At 50.7% G+C, this 14261-nt stretch overlaps 3 protein-coding genes across 7 annotated transcripts; 2 read left to right on the top strand and 1 right to left on the bottom strand.

Moving 5' to 3' along the window:
* The first annotated feature begins 361 nt into the window (after positions 1 to 361).
* pet117 (PET117 cytochrome c oxidase chaperone) lies at positions 362 to 1591 on the top strand. Its single transcript, XM_086212205.1, has 2 exons — positions 362 to 542; positions 1433 to 1591. Exons 1-2 carry the CDS (start codon positions 447 to 449, stop codon positions 1589 to 1591), a joined length of 255 nt encoding a protein of 84 aa, XP_086068331.1. The 5' UTR covers positions 362 to 446.
* A 75-nt stretch (positions 1592 to 1666) lies between these two features.
* kat14 (lysine acetyltransferase 14) lies at positions 1667 to 7856 on the top strand. Its single transcript, XM_086212198.1, has 10 exons — positions 1667 to 1925; positions 2298 to 2422; positions 2521 to 2642; positions 2864 to 3036; positions 3278 to 3712; positions 3795 to 4360; positions 4843 to 4976; positions 5109 to 5284; positions 5368 to 5558; positions 5644 to 7856. The coding sequence occupies exons 1-10, from the start codon at positions 1667 to 1669 to the stop codon at positions 5815 to 5817; spliced, it is 2355 nt and encodes a 784-aa protein (XP_086068324.1). The 3' UTR covers positions 5818 to 7856.
* Positions 6268 to 13928, bottom strand: dzank1 (double zinc ribbon and ankyrin repeat domains 1). 5 transcript variants are annotated; one of them, XM_086212200.1, is made up of 22 exons: positions 13779 to 13916; positions 13464 to 13521; positions 13180 to 13291; positions 12596 to 12743; positions 12336 to 12438; positions 12209 to 12248; positions 11787 to 11899; positions 11640 to 11707; positions 11146 to 11263; positions 10650 to 10763; positions 10493 to 10576; positions 9934 to 10056; positions 8987 to 9148; positions 8632 to 8866; positions 8457 to 8560; positions 8280 to 8363; positions 8112 to 8202; positions 7718 to 7779; positions 7391 to 7465; positions 7179 to 7306; positions 6813 to 6887; positions 6268 to 6531 (listed from the first exon to the last, which is right to left on the bottom strand). In XM_086212200.1, exons 3-22 carry the CDS (start codon positions 13277 to 13279, stop codon positions 6375 to 6377), a joined length of 2184 nt encoding a protein of 727 aa, XP_086068326.1. In that variant the 5' UTR covers positions 13280 to 13291; positions 13464 to 13521; positions 13779 to 13916; the 3' UTR covers positions 6268 to 6374. The 5 variants fall into 5 exon arrangements, with proteins under 5 accessions (XP_086068326.1, XP_086068325.1, XP_086068328.1 ...); XM_086212199.1 differs by having other exon boundaries at positions 13464 to 13927; XM_086212202.1 differs by lacking the exon at positions 8987 to 9148 and having other exon boundaries at positions 13464 to 13928.
* Positions 13929 to 14261: the final 333 nt, after the last annotated feature.

Genomic DNA, 14261 nt, shown 5'->3' with positions numbered 1-14261 from the left:
AGCATCTCAGCAAATCAGAATCAGAATAAGAACACTTTCTTCACCCCAAGGGAAATTCTGTTCCTAACAGTGCTCCACTCGACAACAATGAACAGGGAATGAAAGAGAACAGAGCTGTGCACATAGTACACATAATATGATATGTATGAATACATTTACATGACTCTTGTTATTTGTAAATTCGGTCACAAGAACGTCACACAAACACATACAAGTTTAGACCACAAAAACAAACCAACAATCAGTTACTAATACAAAGCGAAAAGGGCCAACAGAATCAGGATGGACGGTTGAAGGTCATCGTTAAACTCCTGTACTTCTGTCTGGCGGTAGGTGGCGGTATGCGCCTAAAAACTCGCGTGTCAAGGCGACGAGAAAATAGAGGAAGAAGAAGAAGAATCCCTGCAGCGCGAGACAGTTAGCAGCAGCTGGCTAACGCTATCGGGATGTCCACGTCCTCTAAAATTGTTCTGGGACTTTCTGTGGTTCTGACTCTGAGTACCGTCACTGCTGTGCACCTCAAACAGACCTGGGACAGAGAGGTAGGGGAGTCCGACCCGAAGCAGCTGGTGGGCGCTGCGGGCAAGCTAGCAGAGGGCAGCGAGCTTAGCTAACGGGCAGGTTAGCAGTGAGCTAAGCTAACCGGTACCGCGGTGAGGTTCGTGAAGGACAGTGAGGGCAACGCGTTGTTTTAGCGTCACCAAGAAAAAAGCGAGTCTGTGCCCAATCGCCGCAGTTGCACCGCACGATGTAAGGGGTTTAAGATGTAGCTTCCGGATGTAGCAGCAACCAGTCTCGCACTTCCGCTTCCAAAATAAAAGCTGTGTGGTTTCTTACGGGAATCGTATTACAAAGTAAGTTGTTGTTTTTTTTCCAAAGTGAAATGTAATGTGTGGGTTCATTTTCATGGCTTTGGTGGATTGAAGGATAGAGGAGATGTAGGAGAACCTGCAGGAGACAGCTGGGGTTGCTGGGGAGAATATCAGGGTCACGTTTCTATGACAACCGCCCATGGCACTGATGTTAGGATGAGCAGTTGGAGTTCCATTGCTTTTTCATCTCTTTTTAAAATATTTGTGTATCTTTTAGGAGCTTTGACCGAATGATGTTTGCTCTCAAACCTTCAGCCTTCTTGCTCTCAAATGTGAAATATGATGTCTGGGATATTGAAGATTATTTTAAATTATCACGATTGATCAAACACCTCGTAGTCTTTTTCTGACGTAAGGAAGTCAGCACCCCTCTGTCCTGACATTACTTTGCATCAACACAATCTCAGATTTTTTTTACTTCACCGGAGGGTAAAAATCTACGTCGCTCTTACGCAGCAACCACAGTGCTACAGACATCATGTGACATGGATGCATCAGAAGGAAACCATAAAGTCACAGGGAGGTCAGGGAAGGTCACACTCTGTGTTTGTGTCCTGCAGCGTTTGCACGAAGGCGTGCTCAGAGATCTGGAACGACAAAAGAGGAAGAAGGAGAACCTGCGGGTGCTGGAGGAGCAGCAGATCCTCACCAGACATCTGGAGGAGGAGCGACGTCGCAGAGAGACAGAGCTCCGCCAACAAGACCACACCCACCACTAGAACAGGTCACACACGCCCGTTGACGCCGCCGTCCTCCAGCACCTCAACAACAACCTCCAGAGACGTTACAGTGACATGGACAGCAGCAGCGAGCCTCTGGTTGGCGGCGAGGATGAGACAGTTTGCACATCAGCCTCCGAAGGCTTGGAGGAGGGGGAGGTGGAGGGTGAGACGCTGCTGATTGTGGAGTCGGAGGACCAGGGCTCGGTGGATCTGTCACATGACCAGAGCGGTGACTCGCTGACCAGTGATGTTGGCGAGGAGGCAGATAGCAGCTGGGTCTGCGAGGACATGGCCTTCTACTGTGACCGCTGCCACAAGTGGATCCCTGCAGGTGAGAAGCGACGCCCCCTCGTGGTTCCTGCACCCCACGTCAATGAGCAAGGCGTCAACATCACTTCCTCCGATTGCTTTAGTTGTTGGACTGTTAACTCGCATGTGTACAGTAAGATGGCGAGACCGATGTGAGGGACGTTCCTCTAGAAACCAGGTGTGAGGTTTCTGAGGCGAGCCTCTGTGCCTATGTGATGGTTTAAAATCTCCCCTAGTGACAGCAAATGTATGTTTCAGTATAAACTGAGGTGAGACGTGTATTCGCCTGTAATGGCGGTCAGAGGCGTCGTCTAGCAAGGGGGTTGTAACTTTGTTACCATGGTGATGACTGGCTTCCGCCTCGATGTTCACGGATGTTCTCTGACGTGTCCAGCTCAGCTGCGTGGTGAGCAGCCCAGCTACCTGAAGGGAGACAACTTCTTCAAGTTTGTGTGCTCTGAGTGCTCAGAGGACGGCGGAAAGGAGAGCTTTGAGAGGATGCGCCTCACCTGGCAGCAGGTGAGGCGCCAGGCCAGTCGGCCAGTTCCGTGTTCTCTATGTTCTTTATATTCTTCGTGTTCATGAAGCGGCTAATCAACCAAGTTTCCTGTGTTCAGGTGGTGATGCTGGCCATGTACAATCTGTCTCTGGAGGGGACGGGGCGGCAGGGCTACTTCAGGTGGAAGGAGGACATCTGCGCTTTCATTGGCCGACACTGGAACTTCCTGTTGGGAACAAGGTCACTTTACACCTGTAAAAACACATCGAATCCTTGCTGCTGCCATTTTCCTATTGGTGTTACAGCTGTGAAACTAGAAATGACTCATGGTAGTGTAAATCATTAAGCCCCACCCCTTCTCTAACCTCTTCATGGTCAGGAAACCAAAGTTGACCCAAAGTTAAGCCACGCCCCGCTTTAGAGCGGTAACCTTTGACGTCCGCGTGGCCTTTGGTTTGCAGGAAGAAGACATCGACGTGGTGGAGTACGGTGGCCGGCTGTCTGTCCGTCGGCAGCCCCACCTTCTTCCGCTCAGGAGCGCAGGAGTTTGGCGAGCCTGGGTGGTGGAAGCTGGTCCAGAACCGACCTCCGACGCTTCGCCCTGAGATGGACAAATCCACGACCAAGACCAAAGGTACTGTTAGGCTCTGTGTGCGGATGAACTCGCCGATGACACGCGACAAATGGCAGCCGTGCATTTTCAGGAGTGGGGGCATCGTGTCCTCAGCTACACTTCCTGTCCCTGCCAAGGTGTTTTGGTGTCTTTTGGTCAGGTGGCATCACGGTTAGGCAGTTGGCTGCTGTGTTTGAAGCTTGGTATTTGTACTGTAAATGTTGGTATGATTCCAGCCAGATGTTTCGTTGTTGGCCCGCAGCTTCCAAACCAGTGGTGGACCCCATCATCACGGTGGAGGGACTGAGGAAGCGCGGCGCCCGGAACCCTGTGGAAAACGCGATGCAGCTGAAGGAGAAGCGTTCGCGCACACAGGAGGCCAAGGAGATCCGGCGGGCTCAGAAGGAGGCAGTTGGAGGTTACACAGACCGCAGCGCTTCCTCCACACCAGTTAAACTTGGCGGAGGCCGCGGTGGGAGCGCCGGGCGGCGACCGGACCTTGTTCTGGAGAAAGGCGAGGTCATTGATTTCTCCTCCCTCAGCTCCTCAGACCGAACTCCGCTCACTAGCCCATCACCGTCGCCTTCGCCGGACTTCTCCGCCCCAGGGACGCCGGCTTCTCACTCAGCCACTCCCAGCCTGCTGTCGGAGGCGGATCTCATTCCCGACGCCATGCCTCCTCAGGCTCTTTTCCATGGTAAGTAGACATCTGATGGGTTTGGTTAACTTGTTAAAGTAGTGGTCAGATGATGTTGTGTCATGTGATGTGCGGCTTCCAGATGATGAGGAGATGGAGGCTGAGGGGATGATTGACCCGGGGATGGAGTACATCCCCCCTCCCAGCGCCAACCTCATTGGTCGCAAGAAGCTCCGCCCAGCACCTCCACACATCAAGCGTGAAGCTGACAGCGAGGATGATGAAGGACGGGAGCGTGATGGTGATTTTGAGGAGCCGATGGGACAAAGCGAAGGTCCCTCTTTGTCCACTGGAGGCCCCGAGAGGAGGAGAATCCGTTCTGAGAAGCCAGATGACCTACAGCAGAGTCCTCGCTATCTTTCCCTCAGCCTCTACGAGGAGAGGATGTTGCGGCGGCGGCTGGACGCGTGTCCCCTGGCCTTAGCTGTCACCCCTCAGGCCAAGCGCCTCCACAGGAAGCTGCTCGTACGCCAGGCCAAGAGGCAGCGAGGGCTCCCCCTGCTGGACATCGATAGGGCGGTCAGCGCCACCCTAAGCCTCGTGGGAGGGATATACGGTGCCCAGGAGGCGGGGCCACTGGTGGGAGGTGGACTCAGCGGGAAGTACTGCACCAACAGCCAGGAGCTGCGCATTCTTGATCGCTTCCAGGTAAACGTGATGAGTCACCTGATGGATGGCGAGTCATCATTAATCACCTTAATAACAATGAAGTCACGTTGTCAGTTGCTTTACATCATAAATGCTGGTGCTTGTTCAGTGCTTGTTGATTGGATGATGTTTCGCATCAATGATGACATCATACCACGTCCATATACGGGTGATTGAACTGTTTATCAGGACATCTCAGGCTCCTGTTTTGACTTGAGCAGCCTACCAGTGTTGTCATGGTCCAGGGTTCTGGTTCTAGTACTGAAATCTTAAAGTGACTGGATCCACATCCCAGCAGCTACAATGAAGCTCTTTGAGTTCTGTAAACGAGCCTGTTGAGGTGTGTGTGTGTGTGTGTGTGTGTGTGTGTGTGTGTGTGTGTGTGTGTGTGTGTGTGTGTGTGTGTGTGTGTGTGTGTGTGTGTGTGTGTGTGTGTGTGTGTGTGTGTGTGTGTGTGTGTGTGTGTGTGTGCGTGCGCGCAGATGAAGCTGTCCAGCCGGAGGGACATCCAGCAGCAACCTGTGTCCTTCTGGTACCGACTGATGGGAACAGATGCCAGTTTGGACCAGAGTATTAAGAGTCCTTATACATCCCGTGTTCTGAAACCCTTTATCAGGTAACTTGTCCTGACATGTCTGGCAGGTCCTAGCACATCCCCTCAGGTCCTAGCAGGTCCTAGCAGGTCTCCTCAGGTCCAAGCAGATCCCCTCAGGTCCTAGCAGATACGCAATTCCTGTTCCTGTTTCAGGCGGGATTATGAGAGTCGTCCGGTGAAAATGAGGCTGCTGGCCGAGATCCGGGCGTACCACCACAGGAAGGAGTCTAACTGGGTCCCGGAGCCCGATGCTCCCATCGACTACTGCTATGTTCGGCCCAACCACATCCCCTCTGTCAACGCCATGTGTCATGACAGCTTCTGGCCAGGTAACATCAGCTGATGTTAGTTCAAGGGTGCCGCCCGACTTGAAAGTGTGTCTGAAGTCTCCTGATGTGGTCCTGTCCCGCAGGCGTGGACCTGTCCGAGTGCCTGCAGTACCCTGACTTCAGTGTGGTCGTCCTCTACAAGAAGGTGGTGGTCGGCTTCGGCTTCATGGTGCCGGACGTCAAGTACAACGAGGCCTACATCTCCTTCCTTCTGGTCCACCCCGAGTGGCGGCGAGCCGGCATTGGCACCTTCATGATCTACCACCTTATCCAGGTGAGACGCTTGCGGCCTCAAGAGGATGACGACGGTCGGTTTTAGAATCTCCCACTGAAGTGTGTGTGTGTGTGTGTGTTTGCAGACGTGCATGGGGAAGGACGTGACGCTGCACGTGTCGGCCAGTAATCCCGCCATGCTGCTCTACCAGAAGTTTGGCTTCAAGGCAGAAGAGTACATCCTGGACTTCTACGACAAGTACTACCCACTGGACAGCGGCGAGTGTCGCCACGCCTTCTTCCTCCGACTGAGACGCTGAATGCTGGAATCTGTAGACCTGACAAGTTTGTGTGTCCGATGGCGTTCAACTTGTTCAAATACTTGAAACACTTGAACTGTTTGTCAATAAAACTTAAGAAAACTTCCCCCAGGATCAGTGATGATCGGAGAGGCCCCGCCCCACCCTCTTTGACGCGGTTGAGTCAGATGGTGTGACATCATGACACTCCCACACCATCAAAGTGTTTGGCACCCTGATGGCCTTTAATGTTTTCTTCCTGGCTCGCCATGTTTGAGCGATACCTTGACAGCTCTCCCAAAATGCCGCCTCTGAGTCGCCGTGAGGGATTTTTTACCAAACAGGTTGGAGTTTGTCTTTTACGCCTGAAGGATTCGGAGATGAGAAGTGAGCCGGTGAGGTCACTCAGCTGCTTGCTGGGTCACGTCAGCTGCTGACACACATTCGCCTGATGCCTCGACGATGTGATGTCATCAGGGTTATTGATTTAATTAAGAGCACAAAAGCATCCAAATAACAAATGGCGACATCGTACACAGCTAACAAGCTAACAAATGAGCTGAAGTAAAGTACAACGTTCAGAACGCGTCCCGGTTCCGGCGGCCCAGTTTGTCCAGGATGTCCCGTCCCGTCCGGCCAGCCAGCAGAGACACCATGGCGTCACACCCGGACCCCACCGCCACGTCGTACGCCGTCTCCCCAGCGGCGTTGCGCTGCTTCGTGCCAGCGTTGCAGCTGAAAGCGCACAGTAGGAGAGAGTGATGTCATAGTGGCACATGATGATGTCAAACACAGTTGTCAGAAGTTTACTATAAATTATAAACTATACAGAATGAAGGCAAACTAAACTAAACTTGCGTTGGCAGGTATTTAATGAGGCAAACGTGTATGAACGTTGTTCTCTGTAGTTTCATGTCGCGTGGAAGCCTGGGACTCTGGTCTCAACTGATGGTGTTGACAGAAACACCGATCACCTCCAACTGCATAATCCGGCATGAACGGATCCAAATCGGTACCTCAGCAGAATGTCAGCGCTCTGCAGGCCGGCAGAACCACGAGCGGCGGCTTCATGGAGAGCCGTGTTCTTCATCCTGAGGGAGAGGAGGAGGCCACGTCACTCACCGCCTCATCAGAACTTGGACACACAGGACAATCAAACATCCTTGAATTATCCAAGTCGATCAAACTATTTGTGTGAGAGCTCGAGTGGCTCGGCGCCGTGTCTCCGCCTCTCAAGGCACCAGCTGCCTCAAGATGATGTCATGCTTGATGGTCGCTGCCGGCAAGGCTGTTGGACCTCTAGTTGATTGGCAGGTTGATGACGTTTATTCCTGTTACTCGAGCGTGTGACGTACACGCAGTGATTATGTCACTTTTCTTACGGTCCAGACTGCTGGTTGACGTCCGCGCCTCTTTGCAGCAGCACAGGAAGGACGTCATGGTGGCCGTTCAAGACGGCGACCGCCAGGGCATGCTGGCCATCGCTCCCACAGCAGCACGGGTCTGCCCCCTGGTGGTTAGTAAGGATGAGGCAGAGGGGTCAGAGTCCACAGGTGGACCAGGTGAGTGTCTGATAGGCTGGACAGACTTGTACCTGATCCAGCAGCTGCTGAAGGATTCTGACCCGCCCTCCACCTGGACGCAGCTCCACTAGCAGGCTGTCGCTCACCTGACAACAACAGCCGATTAAAGCCTCAAACCTGTCACAACGTCATAAACCAGGTCGAAGGACAAGGGTGGAGCTTCAAGTCTCAGCCGTTAGCGTCTTGACTGGCATCATGCTAGTGATCCTCAACATGTGGGCTGAGGCCCCCGGGGGGCCGCCACAGGTCACACAAACATCATCAGCTGCTCCACCAGTCAGAGTACAGAGGTGTGGTCGAACAACTTCTAACTGCAGTTGACAGTTGAAGATTCTTACTGGAGGTTTGGGTGCCGGGCCTGGTTCTGGGGTTCCTTTCAGACCAGTGGGCCGATCACGTTCTAGTCCAGATGAAAGAACAGAGATGATGATGAAAGAACCTCACACAGTTCAAAATGAGAAATAGAATGTGACTTAAAAAGGGAAAAATTAAATAAAAAAAAGAAAAGTCGACTCGTTGAATAAGAATAAATTAAAAGTGTAAAACAATTTTAGCATATTTTATGAAGGTATTATTTTAATGCCTGATTTATTTTTAGGCTCATTTAATGGCATATGAATGAATGAATTGTTATTTTACTTGTTTATTTTTATTTTGGTCATTTCAGTCCTCCGTGCCAACCTTTCCTTTTTTACGCGAAGGCAGTAAAAGAAGAGTGTGGTGAGTTCTTACTCTGTCGCCTGCTGGTGACAGTTCGCTCTGTCACGCTGCTCAGAGTCTCCAGCTGATGGTCAGTCGAAGCAACGCCACCTTCAGGACCCACCTGAGACCGACAGACAGACATCAGTCAAACGCCATCCTGCCTTTCACTTCCTGACTTCAGTCAACCTGAGCGTTCACCTGTTTTTCTTCCCCTGCAGCCAAGACAAAGCTGATGTTCAGAGTGACTTCATAACCATCCTCCTGAATCACCGCGGAAACCATCTGAGGGTGAGGTACAGGTGAGATGAGGGTTACGTAGGGGTGAGGAGAGGGTGAGGTGCAGGTGAGGAGAGGAGAGGGTGAGGTGTGGTGTACCCGGCCCAGGCGAGGCTCTCCCAACAGAGCCCTGAAGGAGGTGTTGTTCTGGGTGTAGCTCCTCAGGTGAGCGCACACATGATCCAGCTGCTTCCTCCAGTAACCTGGAAACGATAAAATACTGCAGAAGTACTGTTGGGATGGTCCAACCTGTCTGTGTCGTCAGTATCAGTACCTCGTCCTGGGCTGATGGCGGTCAAAGGTGGTTGGCGGTCTCGGGGCACCTTCTCCGTCTTGAGACTGAGTGCCCTCTGCTGCTCCTGCTTCCGGAGCTCTGTGGCTGATGGGTAATAGAGTCCTACAGTTTGTGTATGGCGGTCTACAGTGGGCGGGGCTAACTTAACAGAGGGGATGGGGTCAGGAGAGGGCATAGCCTGCCAGGTGGCACCAAGGGAAGTCAGGGGTGACGCCTGGAAACATACAGACAGGTCATGTTACAGACTTCACTCTGATCTGACTGTCCTTGCCAACGTGTGCAAGTCTGTTTAGTGTCCGGCCCCCTGAAGGTCTGAGGTGGTACCGCAGCGTACCTGGTTACTTGCTGCGCCCCCTTCAGGTCGTGTGACATCACAACAGGATGTGGAATGTGCTGGTGCTTTCAGGAAGACACCACAGGCTGCGCAATAGACGGCGTACGGATGTCCGCTTGCACCACACCGCCAGCACGTCACACAGCTAACTGCATGGTTGGGCTAAAAACACTCAGCAGGTCACTACATTTCCCAGACTGCCTCACACTACACATGAGAATTATACTTGAGGCAGGGAGGAAACTGTTAGCCTAGCTTAGCTTTCTTAACAGAGGAAAAAAGCAAAATATGTGATATTCTGATTACACTCCATCTTCAGCAATGGGGTGAGCTGAGATAAACCAGCAAGAAATCCTATTTAATACAATGCTACCTTTTATCATACAATGCTAACACATCAACACGCTAAGATTGCTCTCTAAGAGTGGGGTTCTCAGTATGTGGTCTGGAACCCGTTTGAATGAGGAACTGTTAAATAACTGATAAATCATTTGTAATCTGACCTTTAATCACAATTGAAAGCTATTGCTTTAAAAAAAAAACATTTTCATATGTTTATATTTCTTATATTTATACTTTGATATCGTAGCCTTCTTAAATTAGTCTTCTCAGTCATTTTTTCAGAAAACGCAAAATATCAGAGACAAAACATAAGGAGTTGATTTAAGCAAAAAAAAAAAAAAAAAGACAGGCAATTATTTTAAGGAGGTGATGATATGGAGGCAGCCATCTTGTATGTTGTCGTCACGTGAACGCTGTCAACTTTGATGTTTCTCCCAATTCCCGGCAGCCTGAACGCATCACAAATTCTAACTCATCTGTCAGTCAAAGACTTGGATGATCTCAGATTAAAAGTTGAACTACGCAGTGCTAAAACTGTTTGCTGCAGCCGACAAAGGCTCTGATGTCATGCCTGATGTCATAGCAGTGAGGTTGTGTGTGATCACCTTGCAGCCACACCAGTCGCAGAACCTGGCATCGCTGCGGTTCAGACGTTTACATCTGGAGCAGGACAGCATCCTGCTATCAGCTGACAGACCACAGGAGGCACCGTTTGAGTTACACACCTCCTGCAGCAACACACACACACACACACACACACACACACAATGTCTACAACCACTGACTGCTAAAATACTCCACTAAGATCTGTCAAACCACCATCAGCAATGAGACTCTGGGGGCGTGTGTAGTTTTTAAACCCTGAAACAATTGTGCATTCCTGACTCCCCAAACCAGGTGGTCCTGATCATAGCTCCGCCCCCTCTACGGCGCCTCTACTACCACATACGTCTTCCATCACACGTGGAGTCATCAGTCGCATCTTTTTACTGGACGGCGAGGAGCAGGACTGCGAGAGGAGGCACTGGTGCAGTGACCAGGACCCACACCCTCATCAGCCAATCATGAGTGTGTGGACGATGCAGGCTTTCCAACAGTTATAATCCCATCGCTGAGGTTGTTTCAGGTTTTGTGTGTGTGTGTGTGAGTGTGAGTGTGTATTACTGGCTGTAAGGGGCTTTCGCAGGTCAAACAGTTGGAGATGTGACCAGGATTTCCTCTTCCACAGAAAATACATATCACATGGCCCTGAAGAGAGACACACTGTGCAGTCAGCAGTGTGCATAACAGAGTAAGCGTGTGTGTGTGTGTGTGTACATACCTGCAGGCGGAGGCTGGATTGGGGGGTCAGCAGGTAATTGGTTGAGGCATCACAGATCACACATGTCTGAGTGTTGATGGGAACCAGAGAGCTACAGGACACACAGTGCACCATCTGACAGTAACACACACACACACACACACACACACACACACACACACACACACAGGCTCAGGATGACATCGTAGTGACATCACTGGTCAACTGCGTGTAACTTAGTTGGTCAGCTCAGAACACAGTTGTCCAGGATGTGATACAGGAGCTGCCCACCTGATTGGCTCCTGTCACCAGCTGATGGGAGTGGCTGGACGCGGCGCCACAGACCAACAAATACGTGTTGAGACTGTTGAGTTGTTAAACTGACGTTTGTGCTGATGAGATGTTTCTGCCTCAGAAGAGGCTGACACCAGACCTGCTGGACTCTATTCCTGCTCTAAATGTGACTGAGGGTGTGACAGGAGGCAAAGGTGCCATCGCAATGGTGTAGGTGCAGTACCTGTCCTCCTTCAGCAGGGGGCAGCCTGCGGTCAGACACTGTAGGTACTGTGGCACCACACTGAGAACAGAACCGAGCTAATGGGTCTGAAGGACGCAGGCTCAAACACTGAGGACACCTGGAGACACATGAAGAAAATTGGACACCTGATGGTTCCTCTTATGATCATTACTTCTCCTTTTTATTATTCCACTAATTTTCTCTCTCTTCAAAACTTGAAATGCAACTTTCAAGATGCGTTCTTCATCTGATTCCATCCTCTTGGTTTCATCAATGTCCTCCAGTCTTCTGAGGATTCCCAGCTAGCTTCTAGCAGCTGAAAGCAGCACCACATACTAGAGGGAGATTCAGTTGCATCCGTATATGATACAATAAAACTGTTCATGGCTGTAATGGTCACCTGACCAGGTGCTGATTGTGTGGCCTGAACATGGCCTGGTGGGAGGGTCCTGAAAGATCAAGTATCTGTTACCATGTCAACTGCCTCTTCTTACCACAGGAAGTTGGTGTCTCGTAGGATTCGGGATGTTTGCGTGCTGCTCAGCTGATTCGGCAAACTTCTCTGAAAAATAAGAAACACAACAATAAGATTCACTGTGACGTTTCAGTCGCACAAGAACCAGTTGACCCAAGTTGCTCACTGTGGACTGGGAGCTTTGGGGGGAACTGGTTTGGCTGCCGTTGGCGGATGGAGACCCCAGACGATTTCTCAGGAAACGTGGACCCGACAGAGGAGTTCCCACCGTCCTCAGCTCTGGGGGCAGAAGACAGGAAATTTATGACTGCTGTGCTAAGCTAGGCTAAAGTCTCCCTCATGAAACTACAATGTTCTATACATTGGACTACAGATGCACTTCTTCGATTCTTCACCTTGTTTGCAGTGAAAACATAACTTTATTACGGAGGCTAAACTCATGTCACGGTGACCAAAGTAACATAGCTGCAAAATCTGGTGTTTTCAGAGGCGCGCCCCCAGCTGGGCGTTTCAGCTGGTAGACAAGCTCTGGTGGTCAGCAGGCTGCTGATGAAGCGTACGGGAGGCGTGGAGGCTTCTGAGACACACCTAAGTCCTCTGCACACCAGGGCGTCCCTTCAGACAAAAGCTGAAATGGAAAACAAAACAAAAAAAAAGTGGCTTGGCAGTCCTCTGGCATGATGGGAAATATAGTCCGAAGGTGGATCTTCGTTACCTGCTGGTTCCTCAGGTTCTCCTCATCTCCCCTCCACTTCTTTGGGTCCACGTGAGGTTCGACAAAGAAAACCTTCGTCACAGTGGCGCTCTCTCTGCCGTCACTGAAGACACATTTAAACTCTGATAGACCCCAGTCACATGGTCTTCTGAATTAACAACTTAATCATGTCATTAAATCAGAAACACAGAACAGATATTTTTTTCTAAAACTGAGGGAGCAATGACAGGAAGTGATGTCAGTTTCCTGGGAGCGGTTACCTGGTGGTAGCGAAAGCTTTCACTGTTACTCGACCAGCCGGCAGCAGGATGGGCTCTCTGTACTTCCTGCTGCCACCTGCGGCGCCTCGCTGCACTTCCACCGGCTTTGACCCATCCAGAGTGTAAAAGACCAGCACGCCGGGGGTGTCTGCAGTCACAAACACCCGCCAAATTACACCACAGTGCTGCGGCAGGGTGACCAATCACAGCCTGATAGGGTTGGAGCTGATGATGTCACTGATGATATCACTCAAGCCAGTTTGATAAAAGTGGTGAGGCTACCAGAGGACCCCACGCTGCATGTGCAGCTGCCACCACATTGGTGGCAACTGGTGGTGGTCCAGGTGCATTGTGGGCAGTGTGGACAACCAAAGAACTACTGGCGAACACAAGCTCCTGGAGACAATGCTGCGGTTCATGGACCCAAACGCACCAAACACGTTGCCACTGCATTGCAATATTGGACCTCTGCTGACCACCTGTGCACGTGACCCGCGGCTGACGTCCTTCATCACCTATGGTGTTGTGATCACCCAGGAGGAGTTTGTTTTTTTCTTAGCAAGTCAAACCGAAGGACAGCCCACCTGAATGGATGGAGACCCGCGTGTCGGTGTCTATGCGGTTCTTGGCTCCGTGTCTCTGGAGCGGGATGATGAGGGGGGCTGACACCGACCCTGCTGTCATGGCGGCGAGCGTCTGTAAATCAAGCCATCAGTCAATCAAACACACTTAACCGAATATTCCGATTCTGTTGGTACTGAGCCATGACGTTGTGAAGGTATGACAGTAAAAGTACACAAGAATGGTTAGTTTTAGAACTGAAGAAGCCTCTCGGATGAGAGGTGAAACGTCTTCAAGATAAACTTACGTCCAGTTGACCAGATTTTACTTCGCTTCGATCTACGATGACCTGGATGAATGAGAACCTACACAGACATGGTTAGTTTTGTGTGTATGATGGTAAAAGTACATTAAGGTTTCGTCTGGTTCAAGTACAACGGTACCGGCAACACGAGTAGTGACGCCTTTAAGTTGTTGCAGCGTTTAAGTACGCGAATGTTTTCGTCTTCGTGTAACGGACGAGTCTCTCCTGGTTTTATCCGAAATAACATAGTTGGTTACATTTATGAGCAAAAAGAAAGCGGCGTGTTTTAAGAATTCGTGTCGAGGAGGATAAACGAACCTGCCGGTGAGTTTCAGTCAGGTGGATCCGAGCAGAACCGACGCGCGAGAAACAACCAAGAGACGTACTTCCGGTGGCTCGCCGGCTTTTGACGAAGGAGCATTCAATAATACAGGCAACTGTATACAAAAGCGTCACCGTGGCAACGAGAGCCCAAAAGCGCGCTCGTTTCGTTTGCTCCGAGAGTGAGTGACGTAGACGGGCGGGGCTCGCGGGCTACGTTATCATGGACCGCCCGCCCCGCCGGGCTGCCCTGGTAACTCCTCTACTTTTTTACTGCTTTTCAATGTAACTTCACGATAAAAGGGCGACACATAGAAACACTACTACGTAATCGTGGTGATCATGATTTTAACTTTTTTTTGCTGTTTAAGTTTACTTTTTTTCAAAACAGGTCTGCGTTTGTCTTACTTATCATCAATTAATAAACTAGTTCCAGCGCTGATAAGTGGTGACGTCAGAGACAGCCTGGCAAAATGACAA

This window comes from Aulostomus chinensis, chromosome 8 (assembly GCF_037954235.1).
Source record: "Aulostomus chinensis isolate RoL2024-O1b breed Wild chromosome 8, RoL_Achi_v1.0, whole genome shotgun sequence".
Taxonomy (NCBI): Eukaryota; Metazoa; Chordata; class Actinopteri; order Syngnathiformes; family Aulostomidae; genus Aulostomus; species Aulostomus chinensis.
This window is presented reverse-complemented; position numbering and strand designations above follow the sequence as displayed.